The 18,358-nt window shown below is 35.5% G+C and overlaps 1 protein-coding gene across 20 annotated transcripts in view; it reads right to left on the reverse strand.

The window, feature by feature from the left end:
- LOC129734539 (erbin-like) overlaps positions 1-18,358 on the reverse strand; it is a 123,979-nt gene that overhangs the window by 8,190 nt on the left and 97,431 nt on the right. For 15 of the 20 annotated variants that reach the window (XM_055698136.1, XM_055698143.1, XM_055698140.1 and 12 more), the window contains 7 exons: positions 17,583-17,766; positions 15,171-16,686; positions 5,736-5,879; positions 4,761-4,892; positions 2,819-3,028; positions 1,617-1,709; positions 950-1,024 (listed from right to left, as the gene is read on the reverse strand). In XM_055698136.1, the coding sequence (XP_055554111.1) occupies positions 950-1,024; positions 1,617-1,709; positions 2,819-3,028; positions 4,761-4,892; positions 5,736-5,879; positions 15,171-16,686; positions 17,583-17,766 (2,354 nt within the window). Of the gene's footprint in view, positions 1-949; positions 1,025-1,616; positions 1,759-2,818; positions 3,048-4,760; positions 4,893-5,735; positions 5,880-11,414; positions 12,660-15,170; positions 16,687-17,582; positions 17,767-18,358 lie in introns of those variants that run through there. The other 5 variants (XM_055698148.1, XM_055698147.1, XM_055698151.1 and 2 more) reach the window with 4 other exon arrangements.

Genomic DNA, 18,358 nt, shown 5'->3' on the forward strand with positions numbered 1-18,358 from the left:
AGAAAGTTCACGAGGTTGTGGTTTAATTGAGATAATAATGGTTTTTTTAAATTATTTTTTTTTGTGGGTAGTTTGGGTTTTTTTTGAGAAAACAGAAATGCAGCAGAGTTGACTCTATAAGCATTCTCAAACTAGTAATGTGGTGAATAATTAATAATTTTTAACAAGCTCTGCAATTTTAAGGGTGGCTACAGCACTGTTCAAATGTCCTGTTAGCCTGTTTCCCTAAGAAAGTAAGGCTTATAATCCCTTTGCCCATTTTCTTGACCCCTTCCCAAATAACTTATGAGCCCATCAGACAAATTTCAAACAAATCTGATACAATAGAGGTCTGAAAAGTACCAACTTCCTACAGAAAAGAAATGCACAGCTGCAGCCCAGAAGCCATGGCTCCTGAAGCAGATGGAGCAGCCAGGAGGTACATGCTGTGACCAGACAGGTATCAGCCAGTCAAGTAGTAGCTTCTGCCAGTGCTTACACGTCCAGCCTGTCAGATGGGGGAAAGGCAGCAAAGACTAGCAAGAACTGCAGGATGGAGGGGGATGTAAGAGTTGCAGCTGGGGAGAGGGGTTGTGAGAGGCAACTGCTAATGTTCAGACAATGCATTATTCAGGAAACTACATGTGAATAACCACAAGTTAAAAAACTGAATGATAGCAAAGCCTAATGAAAACACTCATGTTCCATCTTGAATGCCAACATTAGGCTTGGTTTTTGTCTTTAAAGTGTGAAAAATGTCCAGAATTTGAAAAATGATCCAGCTGATTAATGCTTCAGCCTGTATCACCTATCCTAATGTTAAGTGGAAGAAATTTAAAAGCATCATTCCAGAATATAAGAATGCTTCTGGAAATCTATATAAAAATTAAATGTTCTGCTCTTAGAAAAGGTGCAAACTAAAAATGAACTGGTATATTACACAGACTAGTTAATTAGATGACTACAGTACCTGAATTATTTTATCTCCGGGCTGCAACAACTTAGATGCTGGTCCTTCTGGTTGCACTCTGGTTACAAATATACCCTTGAAAAACAGAGGTGGAGAACATTTTTAACAACTTGTTTCATAAATACTGTGGTAGCATGAAACAGATGCAATTCAAAACATCTCAATTTTCCATCCTAAGTAGAAGAGAATGCGATATTATTCTACAGATCTACTGGCTTTTGTGACTGCCTTCCTTTTCTGATGTTAAATCCAGGAGAATTGTCTTTAAAAGAATATTGAAGGGCAAATTCTGGTCTGCCTTTGTTTAATTTGGCAGATGTACATGTAAAGACGAATTACCAAGCAGCAGAAATAAGGCTGTAGGCTAAATCATGTTCTCTTTTAAGAGGTTTTCTAATTGTAAACTCCATAATTCACGATCTCAAATCTGTTGACTGATATCTAGAACAGCACAAGAAACACCCAGAATAATCCTCTGCGTTTTTATGTGACCACAGTGGTTGCCTACCACCCTGATCTTCCATAATAATTTGTCAATTTTCTCCCATCAAGCCCTGGAATTTAGTGGCTTGGGTTTGGGAGATATACATGTTTTTTAATTTGGCAAATACTATGAAAAAAATATTAATCAGAATGATTTTAAGACGCATTAGTATAAAATACTCACATCATCTTCAGGTCTGAATGGATTCCCTCTACCACCAACTCCTCCTGATATACTAAATCCAAGTTCTGGATCCTTGTCAATTCTCACTTGGATCTAGTTACAACCAAAGTTAGAACTGGCTGAAAATTTGCATCCAAAGCTACTGTAATGAAATTATTATTAACAAATTCACCTGAACAAAAGCTTTTAAAAAGAAAAAAAAAACTCAAAAACCCCTTTTATCACAATTAGAGAGTATTATATCTCATAATATTAATTCAGAACAAGATTCCAATACAACAACATCTTGTATCATTGTACACAAGTTTTAGTTCAATATTGCTACGATTATAATCATAGTAGTCCATGTAGGCTTTAAATTCAGAGATGTCTAGATATTGTGTAAATTAATTTAATGCCACCAACAAATACACATGTTCATATGAAATAACTGGTTCTTCTTATTTCCTTGCTACTTCTAGCTGAATTTTAAAAATCAAACCTAGTTCCTACTTTCACTTTAAGTTCTACACAGCCAACACTGTCATCCCTTTCTCTTGCCAGAAGAGTTGACTAGAAAACTTATTTTACACAGAAAGTGGCTGTTCTCATTCTAGCACAGAATGAAAACATAGCTCTCAGTATTTCCTCAAAAAAACACAGAAAGTTGCCCACAATGAATGAGCCATTAAATTGTATAAGAATTTTTTTACCCACATCTATCGTAAATAAAACTGATAATTTATCAGGCATGCATCAGATGCGTACACTTTTTTTTAATCTTGGTTTTTGTTTAGGGCTGCACGCTTCTACATTTGCAGGTTTTTGAAACACTCTGGATAGCAACGAATAGATGCAAAGTACTCTAAGTTTGTATTTTTTGCAGTTACTACATCAATAATTAGTTGGTGATCAATAAATGTACATAAGAAATAAATTTCTCTCAGTATAAAGATGCAAGCATAAGTTTCTGGTACATTCTGTTAAGAAACTACTGCATTTCTCTTTTAAAATGTTCACATTAAAAGGAAAAAGCTCAAAACTAGAAGGAATGTGTGATTTCAGTAGGACAGCACTGAGATAACATTGTCTTCTGCTGGAGATAAAGTCCTATATGATTTCTGTAACCATCTACAGAGAAACAGTAATAAATGAAAACAATGTAACAATTCACTGCCACTGACAGACAGATGTCATATATTCAAGTTAGATTTTATCCTTACCTCTTGCTTTGCCAATTCATGGCTTTGTCTGGGGGAACACTGAGACTGGGTATAGGGAGGTTGGTGGGCAACTTTCAACATCAGATAATCAATTAGTTGTTCTCTAGATGGATGTCTTGCTACTGATGATTGGGGAGGGAGATTATGAACTTGGCTGTAGTTTGCCTGAGGTCTTTGAGGCTGGCACATTTGTCCATTTGTAAAAGGTATCTGAATAAAAAATAAATACCTAATATCATACATTTTATAAGCAGCAATCCTCAATGCCTCCTTTATTGTTTCAATATTTCTCATGCTTGATTAATTTTAATTCTAGGAACATCACCAAAACTACTCTTCTGGATCACGTACAATTGCACGCAATTTTCATTATATTCATCAGCTCTGACCTCCTGAGAAAAAAAAATTTAAAACCAAAAAATTACTTTGAGTGATAATCTACTACAACAGACTGGACAAGGTCTTTGTTTTTAGCACTTGCTTCACTGAGTTATCTCAATGATTATTTTCTGGCAGTGCAACTGACAGTATTGACGCTTGGTTTATATCATTATAGTTTGCACTTTTATTGCATAAAATTCAGAGATTTTTGTAACAAACCCCAGTAGATCATACACAAAATAAGAATCCTACACAGCTAGTAGACAGAAATTATATACTCTCTGAGCATCTTTTGGTGACTACTTCACAAGAAAACCTGACTAAATTCACATACAAGCTCAAGATTTTAATATGAAAACTGTAATGATATTTTCAATAAATGATATTTTGTTAAAACATATGTCACTGATTTGATGGGTATAATGATGAAAAACAGCAAGCAGTAAGGTACACAACTGTAAAGACATGCAGCGTATTCAAATAATTTCATTAAGAACGATACTGGAGGTGGCAACATTTCTTACTGAAGCCTCAGAGTTATTGTTCAGCTCTGTGGCTGTATTGAGATGGGCAGCCTTTTCCCTCCTTACCCGTATGCCTCATGCTCTTACCCAGCCTAAGTAGTCACTCATCCATCTGTATGATTCCCACATTAAAAAAATGCTACAGTCTTGAGTCACAGATTTTTCTGCCTACCACCATTATCCCACTAGTTATAGGATACAAAGATATTAAAATACTCTATTTGTCATTATAAATAACTGAAATGTGCAAATTTCAACCTTTAACCATGCTGTGAATAGACACACAACAGAACCTATTCTGTTGATTTTTATGCCAAAATGATTCTGAGAAATGGTAATGTGTGTGCGTAATTTTTTTTAGGTTATTTACAGATCAGATGCATTAAATTTACATGATTTTCTACTGCCTTTTCTGAAAATCTAAAGCATGACAGGAAAACTAATTTTTGTTGCATTGCCAGAGGTAGAGTTTACATAGGTAACATGTATCAACTATGCCAATTCCCAATATCCAGGGTCTGTAGAAATGCAACTGAAATTACTGAAGTTATAAAGATAAAATAGATTGCTGCACCGTAATAACTTACAAGCATCTGTTTAGTTTCATTGTAGTAAGTCCTGCCTGTATAGATGGTTCTTAGAGATGAATACAGAATGTCTCCTACAAATTCTAATTTATCATCAGAATTTCATCACAACAGATTTCAAGTTTGTTTAAAAGGTTTAATCAGCTTCAATTTGCTTTCCTGAAATCATCTGACATATTCCAATTTCCACTTGCAATTATGTCTTTTGCTGCAAATGTCTTCTTTCAAAGCTTCACTGAAGAAAAATGAAAACTATTCCCTTTCATATAGTTAACTATTTTATCTTCCAAAAAGAGGATGCTATTTCAGTTACAACACCTTCAATACCTGGGTGAAAGTCAAATCCTGTTTTACATTTTAAAGAAGCCCCAGTTCCAACTGCTATCCCAGCATATGTTTCTACAAATAATAATAAATATATTCTATCCATGGTGTCATGTAGATAATTACCTGCACAGCTAATTTCTTCATGCTGTCCAGTGGAATATCTTTGAGACTAAGCATGGCAGATGAGTAATTCTGCTGTCCTGAAATGAATACCTCATCATGGCAGTGGTCTCCTGGAGTAGAAGCCTGGGGATGCTTTGAACAGAACAAAGCAGTAAAGAAGAATGTCTTCATATTATTCAAATTTAAAAAATCTCATAAGAAGCCCAGAATAAAACATTTTGAGGCCTTTATCATTCTTTATCTTCTTTGATTAGCTAGTACATTGTTTATGTAGAAAAATCTTACTAGCCAAGACACCACACCCATAAAATATTGCTGGATATTTACAAAAACTAGCAACTGTAGAGGTGTCTTTGATCACCAATACATTGATAAGTCAACAAATGCTAAAGACTGCCTATTCAAGGATTCACAAGGTTAAAAGAAGTCTTCTGTTGACTTTATCCTGCTCACTATGGATACCATAACATCACTCAGGATGCTCAGAGTTAAGGAATCATTTCCTTGCATTTTCTTACAAACTAAAATATTAATTTTCTTGAATGCCTAAAGTATCTTACAGTACAGTTTACATCATCAGATTTTGTTTGGGGGAGGAAAAAGCATAATAAAAATTAGTTCAAACCTTCATCAACCTAGATTAAATTCAGAACAGTAATCTCTTGTTTACATATCTCGTTTCCTTTACAAGGAAACCAGACAGTTTTACATATGTTCAACCATCTATAAAAGCCGATTAGAAAACTCAACTTCATGACATTAAATTGAAAAGCCTTGCAATAAAGTTAAAGCATATGAAGTGAAGGCAAAGTCTTTGATTTAATGCCTATAAAAAAAAAATCCAGCACAGAAATTGTATTCTTTTTATTGAAAGCTTTGTCCATATATAAAAGGATAACTCTATCAATTTAAGGATACCTCACAGTTTATTCTTTCCCCTTCTATATATTGCAATAGCCTCCTGTAGGTACTCACTCGAACAACGTGCACACCAGAACCTCTTCTGTCTGCAACACTCAAGGCAACACTACCCTGGCTGCCATGCAGATCCCTAGAGCTGCCATACTGAAAGCTGCTAACTGCAGCATAATTGGAATTAAAGGACCTAGACAGCATGCTCTGAATAAAGAGGGGACAGATTTAACACAGATTAGTGCAGCATGCATAAACCACAAAACATGTTATATATAGATTAATACAAACACATTCCATTGTCATGCAAGAACAGTGCCACTGTGATGTATAAAACAGTTTACATGCAGAATTACATGTAAATAAAGTAATTAAAAAGTTAACGTATCTGGAGAAACAATAAAGGTGCACAGCTTATCAAAATTTCTAGGTTTTCATTAAATTTGCAATATAAAAAATGTTGTAGGCAGAGAAGCTGGCGGTCAAGATACACACCTGTGGAAAACCATCTAATTACCAGTTATTTTGTCTCACCCCCCCCCCCATTACTGGTACAGTACAAATAAAAATTTACACAGTGCCAGAGATTTGACCGTTTCACTGGGTTTTCTTGCTATTGCAATGCTGTCAACATCCAAAATGCATTCCAATAACACTTCATTCAAGAATGTGAACGAGCCTTATTTAAAGAAAAAGCAGCTGGTAAGAAACCTTGGAGTCCATCCCTGTGCCACTGTAGGCAATCAAACAGGTAACATGAGCTCAAGGACATAAGTGATAGTGGTTTGGATTTGAGCTTCATTACCTTGCAAACCTGACCTCTGCAGCATTGGCAAGGGTAATAGAAAGAAAACAGTAGACATTACCGTCTTGCCACCATGGACTTTTGTAGTTATAACAAAACAAAATAAAAAGACTGCACAAAAGAAGAAAAGGAAAATCTCCCATGTGCCACCTGAGAAATGAAACAAACCTATCTTAAAACAGTGACAAAGATCCATGAAAAAATATCATAGTAAAAGATATACCACAAAGCATCAAAACCCAGCAAATCCAAAGCTTGTGTGTTTTTTTTTTTAAGTTTCTAACTTTTCCAAGTAACAAAAAAGTTCAGAATATATATAATTTGACTAAGATACTGCAGCAACTCTTACATGAATAAATACATTTTGCTTTTTGTCTGTTGACTACACAAACTAATCTGATTTTGAAAATAGTCACTAGTCCTCAGGCAGACATTTGTTCTTTCATAATAGCTTTATCTTGTGAAATTAAAACTAGTTTAATAATCAGTCATATGCCTCTGCATATTCATACTCTTCAGATGCTCTGGTAGCACAGTCATTTGAAATCCATTTGGAAAATAGCATTTACTGACAATACTTGGCTTTTCTTGGTCAAGGCTCTTGGATAACCTCTCACTCAATGTGAGCACAGTGAGCTTTCTTCATGCTCCTCTTCTACACCTATCCTGTTCTCTAATCAAAGTATTTTTCAAGCTTCCAGACAAGTCTCCAGAAGTTTTTGCCCTCTTGGGAGGGGAAAATTATACTCAGCATTCAAGTCTCTCTTTACTAAACATTCTATATAAGCTTACTGCTCCTCTAAGTTTCAGTCCAAACACCCAGATGAAACTGCTAAAGCGAGCTTTCCTTAGCTTCTTAGTGTCTCAAAGCATCTTCCTACAACTCTTCTCAAAATACTCTATATAATTAGCCAGGTGGCCTTTTCCCCACTTGTACAAGCAACTGCCTGAAGTCTCCTTACAGGAAGCTCCTCTCAGAGGCTCCTAAATGTCTACATCTGTAAATGGCAAAAAGACAAAAATAGAAGGGATGCATGGTGAGACTAGAAAGACTTCTGAAAGTGTCTCTAGCAGACCATCTTACTATAAAGATCCTTAGAACTGTTAGATTAACTCTTCTCTTAGAAGAACCAAAAGAGATGGTCAATAAATAGTGACAATCTAAGGTAGATCTGCAATAGGAGGTAGAACTTTCCTACAATTTGTAGAGGCATGAACTTCTCCATAAGGAATTAAGATTTCAGTTAACTCAGTTTAGTGAGCTTCAAGGTAATAATATAACCTGTGAGCAGTTTTATTCAAGGGTTTATAAAATTGCCTTTCTTGGTAGAGATTTTTTCCAAAGTACAAAAACTGATTGTGCAATTGATGTAGGGAAGACATGAGAAGTACTGCAAACACCGTTTTTCTCCTCTACATTGGGCACAGTGTCTTAACACTAAATTAGAAGGAATCCACAAGTAAACTGTATAGAACAAACACTTTTAAATTACATGGAGTTGTAAGAAAGCTTTAGTTTAACACAAGAAGATATTCCCAGTGACAAATCTAGGAAGTATTCTTCCTCTACCTATTTTTAGCTGGGAAGAGAGAAACTGAGGTGTTTGGAGAGTGAACAGTATCCCTCTTAATTTTGCTTCTCAACACAAGCACAATGAAGGTTGTACATTTTCTAGGAAGATTTCTGAAGATTGCTGCACCAGAGAAGACACTTCCAGAAATATGAATATGCAGATGCCACAAAAAAACCCTAATTTGAACTCCAATTTGTTAAAAAATTAAATATGGAATAAATGTATGGTCTAAACTTCAGATTAAATATGAATGTTAATTCCAATTACCAACTGCATTCTTTACATGATTTCCTACAGTGTCTTGGGGCATAGTGGCCTGCAAAAAAATAATTCAAATATTTGAGGCTTGAGAAATCTCATTTCAGCTACTCTAAACTATGTACGCTAACCAATATACATGCCATGTTCCGTTATTTTTTTGTGAAAGCTAAATTTACTAGAACTCAGATATTCAACTGTGAAGAAGACATAATAAAAGCTACAATATATCAAGAAAAAAAGGCTATGTATAAAGTAAAGAAAGTATTTGGCATATAAATTAGGATTTGTAGTCAAAATCGGCCTCTAAATGAATCAGTTTAGATGCAGGCAGCCAGTAGCATAGCTTTGGGGTTTATTTACATTCTTTTTCAATGCTAAGAATCAGAACATATTCTCTATTTGGCAGCTTACAAGAGAATTAACATTTTCAGATTTCAAATGTGTGTCTTTCAGGAAATGAAGCACCTTAAAGCATTTACTTAGGTGCAAGACAATAGTGGAATTTGCCTAAAATAATTTCTATTGGATAATGTTGTAATTTTAAGAGTGGCTGGAGTCTCTCATGGCCATTGATTAAATTTTGGTATAGAAAAGAACTAATAAAATTAAAATATCTGCAGGGAGCAAGACTCTACATTCTACTTATCTTAGAATAGCTTTAACTGGTAACTTAACTTCTAAGCTTAAGTATTAGCCTTTTAAAAATTTATTTATATTACAGTACTTAGAATCAATTGCCAGCTAAAGGTGGACATAAATAATCCTTTGAGGCTATATTAAATGTCTGGAAATCCCTTCACTTTTCATTCCACCCTATCTAAAATTCATTTGTTAAATTTGATTGGAATAAGTTTGCTCAAAGTATTTTGGAACACTTGAAATGCTTAAAATTGATGCTTAAAGCCTCTCTGAATAAAAGCACGCAAGCTAAAAATGCTTTGAAATCTTATAGAATTCTAGTAAGATACCAGTTTATCCCAATGAAGAGGAATCTAAATATTATGAAACTATTCTCCTTCAGTAATGTGGAAGGGGAAAAAAATATTAGGATTCTGGTTCTGAAAAAAAAAAAAGGTATCTTCAGTAAGTGACAGCATTATTATTGAAGAGTTACATATGGAGAATTACATATAATTTAAATTCTACTGTCATAAAATGTGTGCAGGGTCAGAACTTTTGTTTACATTCAAAATAAACAAGAACTGTATTCCTTTTGAAGTGTGATGTATTGATTTCTGAACTCCACAAAATATCATTATAACACATTGACGGTTCAGTAGTCCATTAAAAATGGAGAAACAAAATAAAACTGAAATAAAAATTTAAGCTGACAGCTACTGAATAGATAGCATTCCTTTAATTTATTACTATCAAAATATTCTTCAGGCTATGATCTTACAAACACTTAAGAACTTAATTTTATGTGTGCATAGACCCACTGAAGTAATTTCCCTTGACATATTTAAACAAGCTTAACTTGGAAAGAATCTGAGGCTGTACCAATCAAAATATTTTTCTAAATTAGGTATGTTGAGGAAAAAAAAAAAAATCAAACTTTGATTAAAACTGCAATTCTATATCAAGTGAAACACTTTTTTTTTTTTTTTTTAATAAGGCACCATACACTGGCAACTTTGAGAATAAAACCACCTATTTTACTTTCTGAAATGGAAAGTAGCAATCTAACTTTATGAGCTCTTCTCTGAAAACTCTGCCATTCTAGATAAATAGTAGATAAAGTAGATAAAAAATAGAGCACTTAATTCCAGATGAAATTAGAATTGAAAGCAAACACACACCTGATAAACTCCCAAGAGATCCGCAACAACAAAAAAAGAAAATATACATGCAAGGAAAGGATAGAATCAGACCCAGCAATTGTTTCTGCCTACTCAGCACACAGAAATATAATAGATATTTGCAGATAACCATTGCAGACATTTATTATTGCAGTTTATGGATGATAAATTCTACCACACAATAAAATGTGTGCCTCTAGTGTTTTACACAGGCAATAATAGCTTAAATTCCTAAATGAAAACTTTCAACAAGACTACTATAGAACACTACTGTAACATACTGGTTAGTAAAATTGGCAAGTCATACTCTAAAAGAAACCATGTTGAAAAATCTTATTGTTCTTAAAATCTCACATATACACTAAATTTATAAGGTTGGAGGGTGGGGCAAAATTTATTGCATACTTTCCAAAAAGCTTATGTATATAACCAGGGCAGCTTGACATTTAAAGAAGTCCTTTTCACTATTCCACAATAAAATACGCTTTGTATCAAGTAAGAAAATAGTTTCTACTAAATATATGCAAAATTTCTATTTACAAATAGTTTCATGAACTGTTTTCACCTTCAACCAGATGGATAATTTTAGTTGATCAGAGTATGCCCCCTTACATCTTGTCAAAGGTTAAAAATGCTGGTTACTTGGCTGGAATCCATTGTTATTTTTTGCTGGACTTAAAACTATCCTGTATCTATCCTCATGCAAATTAACCTCTTGAAAGTTTGGTTTGTTTTTTTTTTTCCCACCTGTATCAGGTAAAAAGGGCTAATAAAACCCCCAAGAACTAGCTTCTCCAAGTTTGGCCAATAAGGAGACGCTATTTATTTATGTAGGTTCACTGCTCCTCCCTTACTAAATTTTATAAAAACAAACAAGTACTTCAGGACTTTCACACACAAAAAATAGAACCAACAAAACCAACCCCCAAAACTGCACTACACACTCCTCCTAAGAAGCACAGCATAGAAATAATAAATATGATTAAATTCAATAACAGACTCTGAAGAGTCACAGCAAAGGTAATATATACTATTGAGTATAACCACAGGCAAGAAGATATGAATTAAATATTCATCATAAAGCTTGATTTTGTATACCTGTTTTTGTCAGTGTTTTATCTTATGCTTTAAAAAAAGAAACGCCATTTTAAATCCATGAAAGCTTTCTCAAAGCAATTTCCAATAAATGCTTGTTCCTTAAATAAGTTCTGTAATTACTGAAAATTTTTTTCAGACTTCAAAACATTTCATAAGTCTCGTTTATATATTAAACTGCCGCCCCCCCCCCGCTAATTTTTAATTACACCCCCACGCCCCGGCTAATTTTTAATTACAAACAGAAAAATCTGAAACCATTACTTTAAAAGAACAAAGAAATATCCTGAGATTTTCCACGTTATCATATTTGCAAGCTGCCTTATAGGACCATATATACATTTTTCATAGTTGGTTATTTTTTTTTAAAGAGTCAGTCATATCTCAGAGAATATAAAGTAGACAATTATATACATGTTCACTTTTAAAACCATAAATAAGTCTCAGATTGCTATGTAAAAGCTACTTAAAAATTCTTCAAAACCAGAACAAAAGAAATACATACATAGAAAACACATTGCTAAAGATCTGTTAAATTAGATGCACAGCTAAGAACTCAATAACAGCTATTCCATATTATTCTAGTAGGAAAAAAAAAATTAAAGTTTACATATAAAGCATGATAGAAAGTAGGGACAGATATAAAAGGAATCACGTCAGGCAATCAATTTCACTTCAGTCAAGGTGACTACACTGCTACAGTATCTGAACAGATCTCACTGGTATATTAAACATCATTCCTAACATGTCAAATGTAGATGATAAAGGAAGGAGCTATAAACAAATTCCATTATCAGTATGCTCAAGTTTTTTTTCCCTCTCCATTCAAGTATTGCTGGGATTTTACTCTTCTCTATTGTTTCATGCAAGATTTGACATGTGTGTCCAGGAGAACAGAAGATCAAAGAATGCACTATTAGGGTTGGAACATGGTGAGGCTTGTGATTGCCCTGTGGGACAAAGGGTTCCCACACAACAGCAGAGTACTGTGAAAGTTTTAAAATATTTTATGTTGCACCTGACTCAAAATGGATCAGAAGAACAGGTGTGGCTGTTGCACAGGCCTCTTTAAAAACAAACAAACCCCATCCCTTTCTATCAACAGAAGTTATGCAACTTAAAAACAAACCCATCCCTCCTAATACTTGGACTTTCAAGGAAAAATCATAAATAAAAGTATTTTTTTCAACCAACTCCAATTAAATTTATTTAGCTATCAAGGATAACAAGGGCAATAAGAAAAGCTTTTATAGATACATTGGCGATGAAAGGAAGACTAGGGAAAACATGGACCCTCTCTGGAAGGAAATGGGAGACCTGGTTACTTGGGACATGGAGAAGGCTGAGGTACTCAATGACTTCTTTGCCTCGGTCTTCACCAACAAGTGCTCCAGCCACATCGCCCAAGTCGCAGAAGGCAAAGGCAGGGACTGGGTGAATGAAGAACCACCTGCTATAGGAGAAGATGAGGTTTGAGACCATCCAAGGAACTTGAAGGTGCACAAGTCCATGGCACTTGATGAGGTGCATCTGCGGGTCCTGAGGGAACTGGCAGATGAAGTGGCTGAGCTGCTATCCATCATATTTGAGAAATCATGGCAGTCTGGTGAAGTTCCCACTGACAGGAAAAGGGGAAACATAACCCCCATTTTTAAAAAGGGAAATAAGGAAGAGCTGGGAAACTACAGGCTGGTCAGTCTCACCTCTGTGCCCAGTAAGATCATCCTCCTGGAAACTATGCTAAGGCACGTGGAAAATAAGGAGGTGATTGATGACAGTCAACATGGCTTCACTAAGGGCAAATCGTGCCTGACAAATTTGGTGGCCTTTTATGATGAGGTTAAAGCGTTGATGGATGAGGGAAGAGCAACTGACGTCATCTACCTGGACTTGTACAAAGCTTTTGACACTGTCCTGCATGACATCCTTGTCTCTAAATTGGAGAGACATGGATTTGATGGATGGACCACTTGGTGGATAAGGAATTGGCTGAATGGCCGCACTCAAAAGAGTCAACGTGGTCAACGGCTCAATGTCCAAGAGGAGACTGGTGACAACTGGCATTCCTGGACGGGGGATCAAGTGCACCCTCAGCAAGTTTGCCAATGACACCAAGTTGAGTGGTGTGGTGGACATGCTGGAGGGAAGGGATGCCATCCAGAGGGACCTGGACAGGCTAGAGAGGTGAAGTTCAACAAGGCTAAATGCAAGGTCTTGCACATGGGTTGGGGCAATCCCAAGCACAAATATAGCCTGGGTGGAGAATGGATTCAGAGCAGCTCTTAGGAGCAGGACTTGGGGGTGTTGGTAAATGAGAAGCTTGACATGACCCAGCAACGTGTATTTGCATCCCAGAAAGCCAACAATATCCTGGGCTGCATCAAAATAAGGGTGGCCAGCAGGTTGAGGGAAGTGATTTCCCCTCTACTCTGCTCTTATGAGACCCTACATGGAGCGCACTGTTCAGCTCTGGGGCCCACAACATAAGGACATCGACCTGTTGGAGTGAGTCTGGAGGAGGGCCACAAAGACGATCGGAGGGATGGAGCACCTCTCCTATGAAGAAAGGCTGAGAGAGTTGGGGTTGTTCAGCCTGGAGAAGAGAAGGCTCCAGGGAGACCTTATTGCAGCCTTTCAGTACTTAAAGGGGGCTTATAAGAAAGATAAGAACAGACATTTTAGTAGGGCCTGTAGAGATAGGACAAGGGGGAATGGTTTTAAATTAAAAGAGGGTAGATGTAGACTAGATATTAGGAAGACATTCTTTACTGTGAGGGTGGTGGGGCACTGGAACAGGTTGCCCAGAGAAGTTGTGGATGCCCCATCCCTGGAAGTGTTCAGGACCAGGTTGGATGGGGCTTTGAGCAACCTGGTCTAGTGGAAAGTGTCCCTGCCTATGGCAGGGGGGTTGGAACTAGGTGATCTTAGGTCTATTATTAGATCTATATTAGATCTATATGAACTTATATGACCTTAGGTCCCTTCTAACCCAAACTGTGCTATGATTCATGATTTTATGATATCGAAACATTTAGCATAATAATCACAAACCAAACTATGTTCTTTCAAAAGAAAAAGAAAATCCATCTAGCTGGCATAATCAAAATGTATTTTTGGCTGCTTTGCTTCCCCTCCAAGGAAACAGGACCAGGTAATGACATTCTGCCCAATATTTAGTGATGATATTTTAAATTGGTTTAACTGGACAGCACAGATTACACTCTTCTAGTCTCAAATTCTTTGAAGATAAATAATTGTTCAGCTCTACGTATCAGCTCAAATTGTTGATAGCATTTACAGTACATAAAGAATGCTTTTCATCATCTCTAGTTATATCAAAACCTCCTGTGATTTCCTGAAATGAACAAGATTTTAAGTGTTCTCATCTCATAGCAATAAATATTTATTGAACAATCTGTCAAATATCCAGCTTCAAAAGACAACTGGCTTGGAGGCATATATATGTTAATTATGGTTTTTGAATTCTTCAGCAACTGAAGCTGTAGACCTATACTTTCAAATAAATTTTATTCATATTTTTTCCTTGTTCTTAAAGTGAAGAAATAGGGAAAAAAGGCAAAACAGAAAAATCAAGAAGTGTAAGGGAATATTTTAGTATAATATGAATACAATGCTACAACAATAAAAATTACCTGGCCTAAAAGAGCTGGCCTTGCAGTCCAGCAGGTCAATATGACATTATTTAATGCATTCTAAAGTAATTGGGCTAAGCTGGCAAGTATGGTGTAAAAACAACAGGGACTTTTTTCTTTGGGAGAAAAGTTCATTTACAGTCTACCATTTGACTGTTTCTCACATATTCAGCAGAAACATGTTTATCCTTTTTAAGGCAGTATCAGAAGTACGTTTTCACTGGTAATTAAAAGCAGTTCAAAACACAGAATATTTAAGTTATTCCACATCCAGATAACAGGTAGAAAAGTTTAAAAAATATTATTTTTACCTTTTCTAGCTTTTTAGCCTCAATATGTCGCAGCACCTGTTCCCTCCAGTCATGAGGGACTTGACTTTTTCCTGGAGGGTCTAATAAAGAATGGTCAGAGTTAACCCTTGGGTTTGATCTCTTTGAAGGGCTAGTCCATGAGTAATTAAAGTCACTAACTGACATAGTTCTTTCTGGTATTTCATTCACCAATGGCCGAGCACTCTGTGGTCGGGGTATGTTTGGACCATCAATGCTATATGTCCTGGCAGAAAGAGGTCTCTGTTGCCCAGACATTACTGGTGGAGCTATTCCTACTGAATGCAAGTCTCTGTATGTTAAATAGTCCCCCTCAGGAACCCGGGCCCACCTTGAAGGTCCAATATCCCCAAGATTTATAGAAGCTGTAGAGGATATGCTGCTCTGCCTTTGAAGAGTATGTCTGGTTGCTCCCAGGAACAGTCTATCATTTGGTGGAATAGCCCACACATTTACATGTCTCCCAGCAATCTGTTGTTGAGTGTTATACACAGCACTGGCTCGGACATTGTTATGGTTGGATAAATTCATATTGGCAGAATGCTTTACATAGCTGGGGATTTCTGTGCTGTCAGACCTAAGCAGACATGAAAGAGGTAAGCTGCCTTGTTCTACTTGGGTGTTTTGTTTCTGGGGCCGCAAGGTATCTTTCGTTGTTGGACTGCTGCTGTACTGAATACTATACTGGGGAGTGCAAAACATCTGTGCACCACTTATCGCTGATCTTACTACATTAGCACCTTCAGGACTGTGATTTGAGTCAAACTTGAACACAGTTTTTGTAGAAGATACTAAAGCAGATGACGACAATGGCCCAGGAAAAACCTGAAAAGGCTGATCATACAGAAGAGTAGTGGATTTACTTCGGACTATGTTTTTTCCATCTGCACTACTAGATGTTGATTTTACCACTGAGTTTGGCTGTTGAGATCCATCCTCATTAACAATATCATAGATTTCCAGACTGGTGTCCATACTGGTGATGCTGTGAGATTTCATCACAGGACCACTTCTCTGTGGGGACAAATCTTCAGTGCTTCTTGAAACAGACAGCTCAGCAGAAGAATCACCATCAACTGTAGTGCTTCTTGTCAGTTCATCTTTACTGGGAGACTGCAGTGCATCCTCAGGATGTCCATTTACTTTATTTATAGGATATTTATTTCCATTTTCCAAGTACTGGCTTTCTTCTTTCATATTGTTATTCAAAAAGCCCTTTACTGAAACTATTTTCTGTGTTTGTAACCTTTCTACAGGAACTGGCACTGCTGCTTCACTAACCAGTTTATTGATATTCATGTTTATTTGGTCTGTTTTGTGAGACTCCTCTGTAGGAGTGCTTAGATCAACACCTTTTCTTATCAGGCCTAATCTTTCTTCAATGCTTAATTTGTATTCAGACAAATTTGTAACCTCTTGCACGTAATTTCTTTCTTCTACTATAATGCTCAATTCACCTCCATTTTGCAAAAGATTATTCAAATTTTCATCTTCTTGCCTGGAAAAAAAGATGGTTCTTAAAAGAAATTCCAAAATGGACCAACATATTCCTTTAAGAACTGTTTTAGAAAAAATAATCATTAACATGCAAGACAGCCATGCTGTACACACAATACAGGACAAAGACCAATATACAACCAAATTTATGATTTGCTACCTTACCATTACAAAAATATATTATACAGAGGGCTCATTTTGGCAACTCTTGTGTCATCAATTTTGTTGATCATATTTTGATGTCAGAAGTTTAATTAAATTCAACAGGAACTGAAGACAGTTTAAAAGTGTCAGAAAGTACAAAGTGACAATAACTGTATTTTATCAAATACTTGACATTTCCATGACAATTTTGGCCAAATGTCTTGTTTCTATTGGCAAATTTAAAAAAAAAAAAAAAAAAGGCACCTTTTAACTAGAACTACAAAAAGATAAACAATCTGTAAGTACATTCTAAGTTTCTAAGTGCTTTTTATAATTTAGTAATAAAATTTATTTTCAACATTATGCAAATAAAAACATAGAGCTTTTAAAATGGTGTATTGAAAGTATTTTTCAGGCATAACAAATTATTAAGGGTGAAATTATTATACCATATTAATATTACAGATGGGAACCATGTCTTTTATACTAAAATTGGCCTCTCAATTTTATTGTCCTTTTTTTTTTTGGTTTTGGGTTTGGTGGTTGGGGTTTTGTTGTTTTTTTTTTTTAAAAAAAACCCCAAACACCCAAACCTATTCCATTATTTAACATTATTTTAAAACATTAAAATTTAAATTATTTCACGAATGATAAAAGAATCATTAACTAAATAAAGGAATGGACGTGTAATATGAAAGATTAAGTAACATTTTTCTATTATATTTGTTCAGTGGTATACAGTATTTTACAAACCTGATATTGGATAATACAGCAGCATGCATTTCTTTGTCTGGAGAACAGAGAGAAATATCTTGGCTACTATCAGTATTTAAGGAAACAGAATCTGACATTTGAGAAGGAGAGGAACAGTTGCTGTTATTTTGATTGCTATTGTGGGTAGCTTCATCTGAGAAGGAATCGGCATCTTTTGAATCATCTGAAATAAAAAATTGCCAATTTAGTTAAACGGCTATTAAACAGATGTCTGTAATGTGTGGATGTTACAGTGTTTAGAAACAGTATCTTGTTCTTCAGTAATACTTATTACTGGAAGCTAACATATAAGCTAACACATTTGCAAACTTTGTATAAACTTATAAAAGACTGTTGGCAACAGCTCCTATTTTTAAAATATGTCTCAATGTAAAAAGCCCTCACCTGGTAATGAAATTTACCTTGTTGCTTTATTCCAAGTTTCCTTAGCATAAACTAGTGTACTACATTATGCAGTATTTTCCAAAAATATCTATCAAATCATATTTCTGTTTTTGTAATGATTCCCAAGTTTTCAATTACAAGTCTATTAGCCCTTATGAATGCAAAGTACACTGCTTCACATGAAGGATTTTGAAAGTGTGCACAGTTCCTGCTTTTGAACATTCTGTCATTGTTAAATAGCTATTTATTAGATCAAACAGTCTGGAAAGACCTAGACCTCTGGTTGAACTCTATATAGTTTTATACATGTAAAAAACAGGAAAGAAAAATGTTCTTCTGCAGAGCTGGAACCAATGCATTCCCATGCTTTG

Source organism: Falco cherrug, chromosome W (genome assembly GCF_023634085.1).
Source record: "Falco cherrug isolate bFalChe1 chromosome W, bFalChe1.pri, whole genome shotgun sequence".
Lineage (NCBI taxonomy): Eukaryota > Metazoa > Chordata > Aves > Falconiformes > Falconidae > Falco > Falco cherrug.